We start from the raw sequence: 16,408 nt of genomic DNA on the forward strand, positions 1-16,408 counted from the left end.
GCGAACGTTCAGGAAGCGGAACGATGTCCTGGATTTGTTTGATGACGAGCAGCTGATCAAACGGTATCGTTTAGACAGAGCGGGTATTATTTTTGTCACAGATTTAATACTTTTCGATTCCTTGTTGATTTCTGCATGTGGCTGCAGTGGGCTAGTATACTGTATATAGAGCCACCCACACCAGTTTCAAATTAGTTGCCTAATTAATGAATTGGAAAGAAAATGTTATGAGAGTAGCGTATGTGTGTGGCCGTGAGGTGAGTGACGTCAGTGAGTGTGTGGGCGAGAGAAGAGAGGGAGCGGTAGCGTGAGTGCCGGCGGGGACTAGTTTGTTTTGTATTATTTTGTAGTTTATTGTCAAAATATACACTCCCATTGTCCACTTAAATATTTCCAAGATATTTCTTTATTCTTAGACAACGGGTTCCCTTCCGTGATTGGTCATTTCTATGGACACAGAAATGACGTCACCTAAAATTCCGTTTACGGCACATAGTAATGTCGTAATTCAGCTCTGAGTGTGACACTTAAGATTCAGTCCTACACTTCGCTGAAAGTGTGAGTAAGACGCTTGATAACTAACTTTTAAGTGCAGCTTTCAGCGATTAATTTATTTACTCTTAAGTCAACTCTTAGTAGACTTCTTAGGAGTAATTCTAAGAAGCTTGATAAATACGGCCCCTGGTTTTCAATGGGATAATCCAGGGCTGTTTATGCTGGTGTTTATGTCTGACTTTTCAAAAACAAAACACGATCAGATTCAGGTGTTTCCATGGGATTTAGGATGCTTATTTAGAGCCGAACTATTTGAGAAATCGTATTGCATGGACACGTATTGATTGTAGTAACGCTTCTGCACTCTGACCATATCAACAGATCAGTCATACTGGAAATACGCAAAAATTGAAAAGAGATGTGCTGTTTATCTTTCACAATCCTATATTTGGCTTTTTTATGCATTCAAAATCGTAATTAAATATCTAACAATTGAGTCAACAGATCAAGGGTCCTTTATTGCGCTCATTATAACCTTCAAAAAACATCCAGAAACCTCCAACAATACTCAATTTATATGTTGTGACCGGAAAATTAACCAAATATGAGTGATTTAAAAGCGCCAACGCAGACTATTTTAGCGGCACATTAATAGCAGTGACCTAGTGCTATCTTACGCCGCTATTGTTGACAAACTAAGCCGGCGAATGCTTCTGCTTCATCTCAAACTAGCTAAATGTATAATTCTAGATTATATGTTATGCATCTCTCACCTGGTAGTTGACAAATGTGGCCACTGACCGAAAGGCTGGTCAACTTTGACATCCCCCGAGATGACGCAAGAGACACAAAAAGATGCTAGTTGCGATTTGTGAGGATTGCGATTGATCTTTCATCTAAACGGGATTAGGTGAGCGTCCTGTCGGTCAGCATCCCAGTGAGAGTGGAAAGTGTTTGTTTTATTATTGTTTATTATGGTAAGATTGTATGTTTAGCACCTAACAATGTTACTGATGCTTTAGTGCTACAATAAAGCTGCATCCGTTTAGCACTCAGCTTCTAAAACTTTTTGCACATTCTCTTTGTGATCAGGCTCAAAAATATGAGGTTCTGGATCATACTTTTTCCCAAAGTAATCGTTGTTGGCTCTCACAAAGTCTGCTTGATTAGCATTGCTGTTGACGGGGAAGATGGTTTCTCACGGTTTTTCACGGACCACGCTTCCTCATTAACTTTAAAAATGGTTTGGGAATCTCCGTGAGATTGATACTCTTTTGATCATATGTCTTTATTCGCTAACGTTGGAAGACCTTTGGTGTCATAAATAAATATACAGTCGAGGTCAAAAGTTGATATACACTTGTGAAGGATGTAATGTTATGGCTTTCTTGAGCTTCCAATAATTTCTAAAACTCTTATTTTTTTGTGATAGAGTGATTGGAGCACATACTTGTTTGTCACAAAAAATATTCATGAAGTTTGGTTCTTTTATGAATTTATTATGAGTCTACTGAAAGTGTGACCAAATCTGCTGGGTCAAAAGTATACATACAGCAATGTTAATATTTGGTTCCATGTCCCTAGGCAAGTTTCACTGCAATAAGGCGCTTTTGATAGCCAACCTAAAATCATCAGCCCGGAAGTTGGGTCTTGGGCGCAGTTGGGTGTTCCAAAAGGACAATGACCCCAAACACACGTCAAAAGTGTAAAGGAATGGCTAAATCAGGCTAGAATTAAGGTTTTAGAATGGCCTTCCCAAAGTCCAGACTTAAACGTGTGGACAATGCTGAAGAAACAAGTCCATGTCAGGAAACCAACACATTTTGCTGAACTGCACCAATTTTGTCAAGAGAAGTGGTAAAAAAATTCAACCAGAAGCTTGTGGATGGCTACCAAAAGCGCCTATTGCAGTGAAACTTGCCAAGGGACATGTAACCAAATATTAACATTGCTGTATGTATACTTTTGACCCAGGAGATTTGGTAACATTTTCAGTAGACCCATAAAAAATTCATAAAAGAACCAAACTTCATGAATGTTTTCGTGACAAACAGGTATGTGCTCCAGTCACTCACAAAAGAATAAGAGTTGTGTAAGTCAACTTTTGATCATGACTGTATATGACAATAGCTTCAATATAGAGGCAACTTGTTTTTTCACTCTACTGATACTTTAAATTCTTTGTAAAAATATGTTGAAGCACAGTGATCTTAAATACTTGCCACTTTGAAACAATTGAAAAAAAAGTAGAGAATTTAAAAGTACAAGGGTTCAGTTTTTTTTTTTATCGTGTTAACGAATAAGTATCGATAATCGTGGAAATCGTATCATATCGACTACTGACATTCTTATATCGTGACAACCCCAGTGTAAATGAATGAAAAATGAACGATTTTACACACATGTCGTATCGTGTGATAGGTTATCAATACGGCAGATGCACAATAACAATAGTTCCGTTGTTTTTACATAAAATAATACCTAATAGGCAACCTATCATCCCAGTCGTAACATATACAAGCTGCATTATATTTATACATGCTTCCCACACAAGGGTGAGGACAATTCACACATATTAAAAAACAAGGTGCGGAAGCAGGACGACGTTTCTAACATTACTATTAAATCAATGAAATTGTTTACGCCACGGATCACGTGACTGACTTCCTCGTTAACTCTCAAAATGGTTTGAGAATCTCAGTGAGAGACTCTTTTGATCATATCTCTTTATTCGCTAACTTTGGAAGTCTTTTGGTGTCATAAATAAATATGACAATAGCTTCAATATAGAGGCAACTTGTTTTTTAGTCTTACCAAAGACTATAAAAATGGGACCCATTACTCCCCTGCTTGGCACTCAGCATCAAGGGTCGTAATTCGGGGTTAAATCACCAAAAATGAATCCCGGGCGCGGCCACCGCTGCTGCTCACTGCTCCCCTCACCTCCCAGGGGGTGATCAAGGGTCATTTCGCCACACTTTGTGTGTGCGACAATCATTGGTACTTTAACTTTTTCAGTCTACTGATACTTTAAATAATTTGTAAAAAAGATGTTGAAGCACAGTGATCTTAAATACTTGCCACTTTGAAACAATTTAATAAAAAGTATTGAATTTCAAAGTACAAGGGTTCAGGTTTTTTTTATCGTGGCATCGAATAAGTATCGACAATCGTGAAAATCGTATCGTATCGACTATTGACATTCTTATATGTGACAACCCCAGTGTAAATGAATGAAAAATGAACGATTTTACACACATGTCGTGTCGTGTGATATGTTATCAATACAGCAGATGCACAATAAGAATAGTTCCGTAGTTTTTACATAAAATAACACCTAATAGGCAAACTATTAACCCAGTTGTAACATATGCCACCGTTTCCCTCAGGTGACATGTCACTTGGGAACACAAAGTTTACAAGCCGCATTATATTTATACATGCTTCCCATACAAGGGTGACGACAATTCACACTTATTAAAAAAACTAATATTACTATTAAATCAATGTAATTGTTTACAAGTGCTTAAAGTGTCCTGTGTGTCAGACAAGCTAAATAGCTAGCAAGCTATATAGCTCGCTAGGCTGACAGGCCCGCTTGCAGGAAGTGACACGCTGTAAAACTGCTGCGACGCACACATTTGCAACATTTACATTACTTCCATGTTTTCGTGCCATGTTTGAACGCCGTGTGCTTTACCTGTTGGGATGTGAGCTCGACGTGCAAGGCTCGGGAGGAGGAAGCTCCGGAGTTGGTGACACAGGCGGCGGGGACGGCGAGAACCCGACCGCTGATGGAGCTCATCCTCCTGTCGGCATCTAAACAGGCTCGCCCGCGGTCAAGTAAACATCCTCGACGGCCACGGATTCGTGACGCGGAGCTTTTTGAACGTGCGAGTAAAAAAAAATCCAACAATGCTGAGTTTGCAGGAAGGCGCGACGACAGCTGCCTGCTGACTGCACGTAAACAAAAGTGAAGGCTATTTCCCTACACTTGTCTCCGGTTTAGCGCTGTGACGCATACCTGCTGATTGGCTGAAATCTAAGTCCATCTCACACAGGCGGGGCTAACATCGAAATACAGTAAGACTATTGGTCAAATGTGTTGCCAATCAACTTTAGTGGGCGGTCCTACGTTTAAATATGTCAAAGCAGCATAATATGAGGAAGTGGCGCTCGAACGGCGTGACTACACTGCAGGCCAAAGCTTTGTCACTTACTGGATCAATTGATACTTACATTAAAATATATGTAATTTATTAAGTATATTTAATTTTTTCCAAAGCAGCAACGGTCCTCAAACAATAAATGTATTTAGTATTTACACCTGTATACATGTATTAACTAGATCAGGGGGTCGGCAACCCAAAATGTTGAAAGAGCCATTTTGGACCACAAATACAAAAAAGTAATCGGTCTGGAGCCGCAAAAAATGAAAAGACTTATATAAGTGTTATAATGATGGCAACACATGATGTAAGTGGCTAATTGGCTTTATTAGCCTACTATCAAAATGACTTTAAAAGTCTTATGTAAGTGTTATAACGAAGACAACATCGATGTAAGTGGCTAATTGGCTATATTAGCCTACTATCAAAATGACTTTAAAAGTCTTATGTAAATGTTATAATGAAGACAACACATGATGTAAGTGTCTATATTAGCCTGCTATCAAAATTACATTAAAAGTATTTTGTAAATGTTATAATGAAGACAACACATGACATAAGTGTCTATATTAGCCTACTATCAAAATTATGTTAAAAGTATTTTGTAAATGTTATAATGAAGACAACACATGATGTAAGTGTCTATATTAGCCTACTATCAAAATGACTTATAATGATGGCAACACATGATGTAAGTGGCTAATTAGCTATATTAGCCTAGTATCAAAATGACTTTAAAAGTCTTTTGTAAATGTTGTAATGAAGACAACACATGATGTAAGTGTCTATATTAGCCTACTATCAAAATGACTTATAATGATGGCAACACATGATGTAAGTGGCTAATTAGCTATATTAGCCTAGTATCAAAATGACTTTAAAAGTCTTTTGTAAATGTTGTAATGAAGACAACACATGATGTAAGTGTCTATATTAGCCTACTATCAAAATGTCTTATAATGATGGCAACACATGATTTAAGTGGCTAATTAGCTATATTAGCGTACTATCAAAATGACTTTAAAAGTCTTATATAAGTGTTATAACGAAGACAACACATGATGTAAGTGGCTAATTGGCTATATTAGCCTACTATCAAAATTACTTTAAAAGTATTTTGTAAATGTTGTAATGAAGACAACACATGATGTAAGTGTCTATATTAGCCTACTATCAAAATGACTTATAATGATGGCAACACATGATGTAAGTGGCTAATTAGCTATATTAGCGTACTATCAAAATTACTTTAAAAGTCTTACTGTATATAAGTGTTATAACAAAGACAACACATGATGTAAGTGGCTAATTAGCTATATTAGCCTACTATCAAAATGACTTTAAAAGTCCTATGTAAATGTTATAATGAAGACAACACATGATGTAAGTGTCTATATTAGCCTACTATCAAAATGACTTTAAAAGTCTTATATAAGTGTTATAATGAAGGCAACTCCTTTGGGTACCTTGAAGGTAGAAAAGCGCTATACAAGTATAACCCATTTATCATTATTATTTATAACACATGACGTACGTGTCTATATTAGCTAAATTAGCCTACTATCAAAATGACTTTGTCGCAGGCTGACACAAATCTTCGTTGACAGAAATGTCGAAATGTAATATTTATTCTACACATGGATTTATTACAATCTTTGCAAGCTGGGTAACGTTTGCTGTGGTCTGGAACAACATGGCACACAAACAACTATCAGAAATGCAGCCAATATTACAAGCAGATAATTTGTCATGAGACATAAACACAAATATATTAAACAGTGGGCTTTCTAACAATATGGAAGGTTTGTGTAGTGTTTGTCCACCTACAGAAACCATATTACAACAAAAAACGTATTTTTCACCCCATTTTTTTTTCCATTTCCATACATTTTTGAAAAAGCTCCATAGAGCCACTAGGGCGCTGCTAAAGAGCTGCATGTGGCTCTCGAGCCGCGGGTTGCTGGCCCTTTAACTAGACACTAGGGGTGTAAAAAAAAGATTTTCGAATGATTCGCGATTCTTATTTGTAATGATTCTTAATCGGTTAAAAAAAAAAAAATCAAAAATTGTTTTTTGTTTTTTAAATCTGTCCAATCCAGCCACTCAGGCAAATAATAATGTTAATGTGGATGCCCATATCTGCTGTACAGATTGACTTTAGGAAAGAGAAGTGTGGGATACTTCTCTTCTTGCCTTATTTGTATTTGACTTTAATAATGTTTGGGTGGAATTTTATTAAACAACACCAATTTACTTTCAAGCAATATAGAAATGTATCAGAGCTGTTTATATATTTTAGGAGGAATATAGTTAATCAAAGAACTGGAACCCAACGTTAATAAAAAAAAAGAAAAAAGTATTGATTTTAATCAAGAATCGTTTTAAATCGAGAATCGTTCCTGAATCAAATCGTTACCCCCAAGAATACAATCGAATTGTGTGGTGCTCAACGACTCACAGCCCGGATTGCATTTAGATACACCGTGACCTGTATCTATTAGTTATTGTATTCAGTTACACCTATATTAACTACCTGTCTGTATTTAGTTACACCTGCATATATGTATTTAGTTACACCTGTATAAATGTATTTAGTTACGCAAAAAGTACTGTATGTACTTGTCGTTATACCTGTATAAATGTATTAAGTTACGCCTGTATAACTGTGTGTTACTGTACAGTATTAAGTTCCATAAGTATACACGTATTTAGCTACACATGTATAAATGTATTTAGTTCCACCTGTATAACTGTGTTGATGTATGTAGTTACACATGTATACATGTATTTCGTTACACCTGTTTAACTACCTGTTTAAAAGTATTTAGATACACCTGTATAAATGTATTTAGTTACACCTGTATAACTATGTGTTACTGTACAGTAATAAGTTCCATAAGTTTATATGTATTTAGCTACACATGTATAAATGTATTTAGTTACACCTGTATAACTGTGTTGATGTATGTAGTTACACCTGTATGAATGTACATAGTTACACTTGTATACATGTATTTCGTTACACCTGTATAACCACCTGTATAACTGTATTTAGTTACACATGTATATAACCGTGTTAAGATACACCTGTATAACTATGTGTTAATGTATTCAGTTGCACTTGCATACATGCCTCTAGTTCAGGGGTGTCCAAAGTGCGGCCCGGGGGCCATTTGCGGCCCGCAGCTAATTGTTTATCGGCCCGCCACACATTCTGGAAATACTATTGTAAAAATAAAAAAGAACATTAAAAAAAGTGGAATGAGGTGAAATCTAACGAGAAAAAGTTGCAATGTTGACACAAAAGCTGCCATGCAGGCTGTTTTTTTTCTTTCTGTCTTTCTTTATTTTTCTTTGTTTGCCATTGCTCAAAAAAAAAAAATAATGACAAAAAATCCATGTTATAATGAATTATTTTCAGGGCTCAATTTACTTCAAATATTTCACTTTAAAATGTTTTATGTGGTAAATATTGCATATATTGTGTAGTAGCCGTATAAAAACATCCAAGTTTTCTTTGACAAAACCGCATAAAACAAACAAAATAATAGTTCCAGCATAAAATCGACAGATATATCTGAAGGTGATCTCGTAACTTAAGTGTTGAAAGTTAAAGGAAAACCTAATAATAATGTATCACTTTATGAGTTGGGCACCTTTTGGATCCCAAATATATTTAGTGATTTTTTATTTATCTTTTCACTGTGATTACTCAAAAATATGAAAGAAGTAAAATCAATGGTGACCTGCATTATTGATCTTTTAGGGCTCTAATTACTAAATACTGCATATTTCAGTCTTACTATAAAAAAACTAAGTTGTTTTTTTACAGATAAGCCATAAAACATTTTTTTAATTTGTATTACTTTATATCAACTTGAAGTTGATATAGAGATTTACTGTAAGCGTTAAATAATTAAAAAAAAATAATAATCTGACTTATTTTTAACATTTTAATGACTGAGACCCTTTATGGTCCCCGGGACCTCTAAAGGTAAAATAAATGAAAAAATGCATATATTTTGTTATGGTTTGAAAATGAAAAATATCAAAATGGCCCCCACATGCTTTAATTTTTCCGTGTGCGGCCCTCAGTGGAAAAAGTTTGGACACCCCTTCTCTAGTTACACCTGAATAATTGTATTTAGTTACGCCTGTATAACTGTGGGTTAATGTACACAGTTGCATCTGTAAAACTGCTTATATAAATATATTCAGTTACACCTGTATAACTGTATTTGGTTACACCTGTATTCATCTACACCTGTATACTGTAAATATATTCAGTTACACCTATATACCTACCTGTATAAATGTATCTAGTAACACATGTATCATTTTATTTAGTTACACTTCCTTAGTTACAGATGAATTATGTGTAACTAGATCCATTTATACAGGTGTTACTATATATATTTATACAGGTGTAACTATATATATTTATACAGGTGTAACTATATACATGTATACAGGTGTAACTATATATTTTTATACAGGTGTAACTATATACATGTATACAGGTGTAACTATATACATTTATACAGGTGTAACTATATACAGGTGTAACTATATATATTTATACAGGTGTAAATATATACATGTATACAGGTGTAACTATGTATATTTATACAGGTGCAACTATATACATGTATACAGGTGTAACTATATATATTTATACAGGTGTAACTATATACAGGTGTAACTATATATATTTATACAGGTGTAACTATATACATGTATACAGGTGTAACTATATACATTTATACTGGTGTAACTATATACAGGTGTAACTATATATATTTATACAGGTGTAAATATATACATGTATACAGGTGTAACTATGTATATTTATACAGGTGCAACTATATACATGTATACAGGTGTAACTATATACATTGATACAGGTGTAATTCTATACATTTATACAGGCAATTGCATGAGTGTAACAAAAACAGTTATACAAATAGACTTCCTGTTTAAATATTACAGTATATATTAGGCTTATGGAGGAAAACTAACCTAATACTGTAAGTGTTTTTATTGACCCAATTAGGCAGATTTTGCTTTACAATAAGAAGTAAACTAATACAATTATATATATATATTTTTAATGGCAATTGATTGTAAATAGTTTCCCAGAGGCCTTTTTTAAAATAGTTTTAGAACATCGCCTGTCCACTGAAGGGCGCCATTGTTCACTTTTATTGTTATTGCTGGCCAAAATGTATGACATTTTGCACAATAGTTCATTAGCACATTGACAATAATATAGGACAAGACAAATCAGTGGGGAATAGACAGGTGGTCTAATAGTTTATAATTATACATGCTTTTATGTACTTATGTGTTAAACACTAACAAACACACAAACTGAATATCAGAAACTTGTATTTCAGTAGTAATCATCATGCTGTCCTTCAAGGGTTTCGCTGAAATTCTTAAATTCGCAGAAAGTTGCGGCAAAAGTTGCAACGTTTTTGGGCTTATTTTTTTGCCATTAACATTGATCAACTTGTATGAATTTGGTAAAAAAAAAATGTTTTAAGCATTCCTTAACCTTAAAAAGTACAGGATTTCAACAACAAATACAAAATAAATACTGTATTGATGTTTTACTTTTTTTTTATACCACACAACTTTAAAAGTAGACACTAGATAGCAGTAAAAACATACTCAGAGCTCAATGTCATATTACTGTTTTGTTTTAATTCATTACTACTAATAACAATAATAATTAATTATAATTACAGAATGAAATACCACCAAAGACTTCCTTATTGTCTGATATCTGCTCTGTTGTACACAAATTGCTGACATTCTCAGTGTATGTTTTACGTTTGATAAGTGTTTGTCCATCTTGCACATTTATTCACGTTCCAACACATTTACCCCGCGCACATTAGGACCATTTGTTACCTGTTGTGAGCGATCTATCGCGCTAATTTTTGTTGGTAAATGAGAGATATTATGATCACGCCTCAACATCTCTATCATGGAAATACTTCCTTTTTGCTAAGTCAGCTTTGCGAATGAAAATATGTTCTTAATTGTCTTTTCCTGAATAAATAAAGGTTTAATAAATACATGTTAACAAGGAAGTACATTTTTATATACTACATTTCCGAGAAGGCTTGGTGCCGTAGACAGGAACTGGAAATATTTCTGAGGTACGTGGGAGGACTACAATTGTGCCGTTTGATCAATGAAGAGTTGATATTTTGTTACATGTCATCGTTCCTGCTTTGTCTACACAAGAAACAAACATAAGTTTTGATAAGTTTCCGCTCAGGGACAAAAATGACGCTGGTTGGCTGCACATAAGCCGCGAGGGTTTATTAAATTTGTATGAAGTGGCATGAAATTCATGGAAGGACAGATATATACTCTGTTGATAAGCATGTTTGAGGGCTGTGCAAGTGTACAAATGCTAAGAGGTTCAGTTTTCCAGAAGGTTGGATTTTTTTCTCTCTTGTTGAAAAAATACCTTGTTGACTTATTGTTTGCATTGTGTATGGTTTCCATATTTTTCACACAATGAACAAGAGGATTTGTGTGTTCTTTATAGCACGTATTGTGGATTATCCTAATTGGCCTTTTCTGCAACACAGTTTGCAAACAGTACTTTCAGTTCAAAAACATCTAAGCTGGTAAAATGGCAAAAACATATTTAACCCAGCGGGCGACATCTTGCATCAAATATTTGAATTCCATCATTAAAAAGTCAGTAAAGCAATAGCTTTCATATTTTTAATCAAATGTTTAAACATGTCTTTGTGGCCTATATAACATGTAGGGTGGTGCGTTGGTCCAAATGTCACAAACATTGCTGTAGAGATCATATTCAAGCCTCTTTTTGACTGTCTTTTGTAAACAAGCTGATGTATAGGCGGTCGTATTTACATGCAGTACCTCTTCAGACCCCCTGGGGGTCATGAACCCCTGTTGAAAACCTCAAGCATAGTGAATGTCACAATGAACCTTGTAAGATCCGATTAAAACATCTGGTCTTACTCGCTAGCATTAGCTTGTAACTAGAGATGTACATAACTTAGTTTTTCCAAGCATGGCAAGGAAGAAAGTGCGTGTGAAGGACAGTGCTGAGAAGAAGAAGTGGATGATATTCATCGAATCAAAGAAAGAAATCATCAGAAAAACATGACAGTGCATGTAGCTAGCTCACTTGGTGAAGCAGTTGGAGCGGAGCACTGCTAGTCTGCACCATACTGAAGCAGAATTTGTCAATAACGCCAGCCAAGGACGTTCAAATAATATCTATACAGCTGACATATATCCATGAAAATATGGAGAAGATGCAGATGGCGTGTTTGATGCAGCTGGAAGGAGATACTGTAGAAGTCCACAATCCAAGGTAAATGCTGTACATTATTATTACATTACTTCATAAAACTACATGTTTGTACTAGAAATGTCCGATAAAGGCTTTTTTGTCGATATCCGATATGCCAATACTGTCCAACTCTTAATTACCGATTCCGATATCAACCAATACCGATATATACAGTTGTGGAATTAACACATTACTATGCCTACTTTTGTTGTGATGCCCCGCTGGATGCATTAAACAATGTAACAAGGTTTTCCAAAATAAATCAACTCAAGTTATGGAAAAAAATGCCAACCTGACACTGCCATATTTATTATTGAAGTCACAAAGTGCATTATCTTTTTTAACATGCCTCAAAATAGCAGCTTGGAATTTGGGACATGCTCTCCCTGAGAGAGCATGAGGAGGTTGAGGTGGGCGGGGTTGAGGTGTGTGTGTGTGTGGGGGGGGAGGCTATTGGGGGGTGTATATTGTAGCATCCCGGAAGAGTTAGTGCTGCAAGGGGTTCTGGGTATTTGTTCTGTTGTGTTTATGTTGTGTTACGGTGCAGATGTTCTCACGAAATGTGTTTGTCATTCTTGTTTGGTGTGGGTTCACAGTGTGGCGCATCTTTGTAACAGTGTTAAAGTTGTCTATACGGACACCCTCAGTGTGACCTGTATGGCTGTTGACCAAGTATGCCTTTTTAAAGCATTTATAGGGCGATAATATCGGCAGTCCGATATTATCGGACATCTCTAGTTTGTACTATATTCAAATTTGAGGTAGAAATTCAATAGTGAATCTAAATATTAAATATAAATACAAATGGTACAGCTAAATATAAACATGTTGAATATGAATAATGTACATGTTAAATCCAAATGTCAAATATAAATGTTGAATCTATTGCAAAAAAATGTTGAATGTAGATGTTAAATATACATGTTAAATATGAATCTAAATTTACACAAAAATATTAAATCTACATGTTGAATCTAAGACTATTATTTACACTGCAGGCCAAAGTGGCCCAAATCTGATTTAAAAAAAAAATCTGATTTCTTCCATCGGACTGTTTACACCGCAAGTAAAATGTGATTTTTATCAGAATCCAGTGTAAACACGCATGTGGCCCCAATGTGGCCTCGAAGTCAGTTACCTGTGCAGTTCGCCAAAGTAAAAATAGAAGTTGACCGGGAGGAAGTCGCTACTACTAAAAAATAAAATACATTTCGCCACCATTAATATGGTCGCCAAGCCTTAAAAATGAGTGGATTTTTACGTGAAAATAAATTAAAGTAATATAATGTATGAATTAGTGTTGTCCTGATACCAATATTTTTGTCACAGCCCAAGCGCACCTCAGTGCGCATTCATGTGTGCGCGTCACTCCGGTTGCAGCAAGCGGCTGCAATCAATCACCAGTAATCAACGCACCTGTAGCTGATGAGAAGACCTGCATTCTTAAACCAGCACAACCTGCTATCTGGGGCCAGAACATAGCTGTCTGTCCTGTACAGTAAGCCAAATATATCAAACTCTATGCACTCTTTCTCTCTCTGTGTTCCTACCCCCGCCGTGTTCATTTTGTCTCGTGTCCTCCTTGTCGTTCCAGCAGCGTACCTCTGTTCCTGCGTCACGAGAAGTGTGTCTCGTCTCACCGTATTCCCTCTGCCTTCCTGGCTGCCATTTGGATCTCGACCTCCCGCCTGGACACAGACTTTTGACGCCTCTCTCCTCCCCTCGACCTCACGTCTGTCTCACGGATCTCCGAGCTTGTCTTGCCCCACCCCCTTGGACTACCACACCTCGCTCGACACTTCCGGGTAACACTCTTCAGGTAATCTCCACACATAGTCTCACACCATACATTTTTGGATCAGTCACACTATATAGTGTAATAATATAAATAACTAGAGCTAAAATGACATCCCTCCTGTCTGTGCAGTCTCCTTCCCTCTGTACACATAACAATTTTGGTACCGGTACCAAAATGTATTTCGATACGTTTCTGTACTTTTTGATTTTTAAATAAAGGGCACCACAAAAAATTGCATTATTGGCTTTATTTTAACAAACAATCTTAAGGTACATTAAATATATGTTTCTTATGCTTATTTTGTTTTGTTTTGTTTTTTTGTCACAAAAAAATACAATCATGTGTGCTTACAGACTGTATCCCTGCAGACTGTATTGATCTATATTGATATATAATGTAGGAACCAGAAATATTAATAACAGAAAGAAACAACCCTTTTGTGTGAATGAGTGTGAATGAGTGTAAATGGGGGAGGGAGGTTTTTTGGGTTGGTGCACTAATTGTAAGCGTATCTTGTGTTTTTTATGTTGATTTAATAAAAAATAAAAAATATTTTTTTTTAATTTAAATTTTTTTAATTTCTTGTGCGGCCCGGTACCAATCGATCCACGGACCGATTGGTTGGAGACCACTGCCTTACAGGGTTGCGGGGGGTGTTGTAGCCTATCTCAGCTGCATTCGGGCGGTAGGCGGGGTACACCTTGGACATCCTATTGTTAAATATAAATGTACAATCTAAATATTATATATATAATAATGAATCTAATTTAAACCAAACTGTAAGTCTTCAGTCAGTGGCCTTGTGGACTTTATTTTTCCATCTTTGTTCCTTGTCCTCACTGCATCTGCTATACAGCACAGCAGTCAGAGATGTAGGTAAGGGAACAGTGTTTTTTTTTTGCAAATTTAGGTTTGCATTTATATTCAGATACAACATTTTGGTTTTACAATATATTTACCATTTAGCACATTTAACACATTTTATTTAATAAGTTAATTAAATATTTAAATTTAAGAAGGAAGTTGCCAGTGCCAGCACTTTGATAAAGAAGACCTAATACTAGAATATCTTCATTAAACGTTAAAAGTGATGTTAAATGTTCATTTATACGTTTCATTCATCATTCATCAGCAACGTGAAGAGTGGATTTGAATAAAGACCTAATCGGTTTAAATTTAAATAAATGTTAATGAATGTTACAATTTTACTTTCTTAAAGAAGAAATTTGAATTTGAATTTGTATTTGTATTTTGTGCCAACTGTTGCAAGTTGTCCGAGTACTGTTACAGCTCGGTGCTTTGCAATGTTGTTTAATGTCAGCAATTGTTTTCCAAGAAGATTCACTCCATTCTCGGTGGTGGTAACCGCGGTGAACTACTATAGTAGCTACAGCTGCTCCTGGGGCATAACGACTGTCATATGGGGGCCACACCTGGAATAAATAGTCTCGACACGCCACTCCCCCAAAACTAACATTGACTACAAGTAAATGTTCGACACTATCAGAAAATATAATTGTTATTGGAAAACCAAACTTTGGTTTTGCCTGAAATTTGACAACAGTACTGACACAGCAATGCATTGTAGGAAACAGACTTAGACTTAGACAAATTACTCAGTTTGGGCCATCTTTGTAATTCAATAAATAGTCACTTTAGTAGCTCATATGCATCCTATTGGTAATAATCTAATTTAACCTTGGGACAATTTCAGTTTATGTGTACCTTGTAACTTTTATTTTGATGAATTATGTTTGTGTAATAATATTTATGTGCAGCTTCACGTCCCGGAAGGGAATGTTAGTCTGGCGTAGCTAAACAAGTCCATTAGAGTACCAGTACCCCAGTAGCAACATGAGTACCGTATTTTTCGGACTATAAGTCGCAGTTTTTTTCATAGTTTGGCCGGGGGTGCGACTTATACTCAGGAGCGACTTATGTGTGAAATTATTAACACATTACCGTAAAATATCAAATAATATTATTTAGCTCATTCACGTAAGAGACTAGACGTATAAGATTTCATGGGATTTAGTGATTAGGAGTGACAGATTGTTGGTAAACGTATAGCATGTTCTATATGTTATAGTTATTTGAATGACTCTTACCATAATATGTTACGTTAACATACCAGGCACGTTCTCAGTTGGTTATTTATGCGTCATATAACGTACACTTATTCAGCCTGTTGTTCACTATTCTTTATTTATTTTAAATTGCCTTTCAAATGTCTATTATTGGTATTGGGTTTTATCAAATAAATTTCCCCAAAAAATGCGACTTATACTCCAGTGCGACCTATGTATGTTTTTTTCCTTTATTATGCATTTTCGGCAGGTGCGACTTATACTCCGAAAAATACGGTATATGCATCGCGTCATGTTGGCTGCTTACAGATTCTAGCAAATGCTATCGTCATTTAGCCAGGGATGTCTTTATTTCACCTATCAATGTAAGCTATGGTTATACTTTTTTTCCTGTAGAATTTAGCTTGTTTGCAAGTAAATTTTTCATTATATCGGGTAACTTTTTTTTGTAAAAAAAAAAAAAACTACGAAAAAAAACATGATTTAGTACCCAAAATTAACTGAAAACATA

The 16,408-nt window shown here is 35.5% G+C and overlaps 1 protein-coding gene across 2 annotated transcripts in view; it reads right to left on the bottom strand.

Annotated features, from left to right (window-relative positions):
* The window catches only part of uvrag (UV radiation resistance associated gene), a 218,797-nt gene extending 214,303 nt beyond the window's left edge, over positions 1-4,494 (bottom strand). For both annotated transcript variants that reach the window (XM_062048387.1, XM_062048386.1), the window contains exon 1: positions 4,196-4,494. In XM_062048387.1, the coding sequence (XP_061904371.1) occupies positions 4,196-4,300 (105 nt within the window). In that variant the 5' untranslated portion in view covers positions 4,301-4,494. The remainder of the gene's footprint in view (positions 1-4,195) is intronic.
* Between the last annotated feature and the right edge of the window lie 11,914 nt (positions 4,495-16,408).

The sequence above is a fragment of the Entelurus aequoreus genome, linkage group LG05 (assembly GCF_033978785.1).
Source record: "Entelurus aequoreus isolate RoL-2023_Sb linkage group LG05, RoL_Eaeq_v1.1, whole genome shotgun sequence".
NCBI classification, from domain to species: domain Eukaryota; kingdom Metazoa; phylum Chordata; class Actinopteri; order Syngnathiformes; family Syngnathidae; genus Entelurus; species Entelurus aequoreus.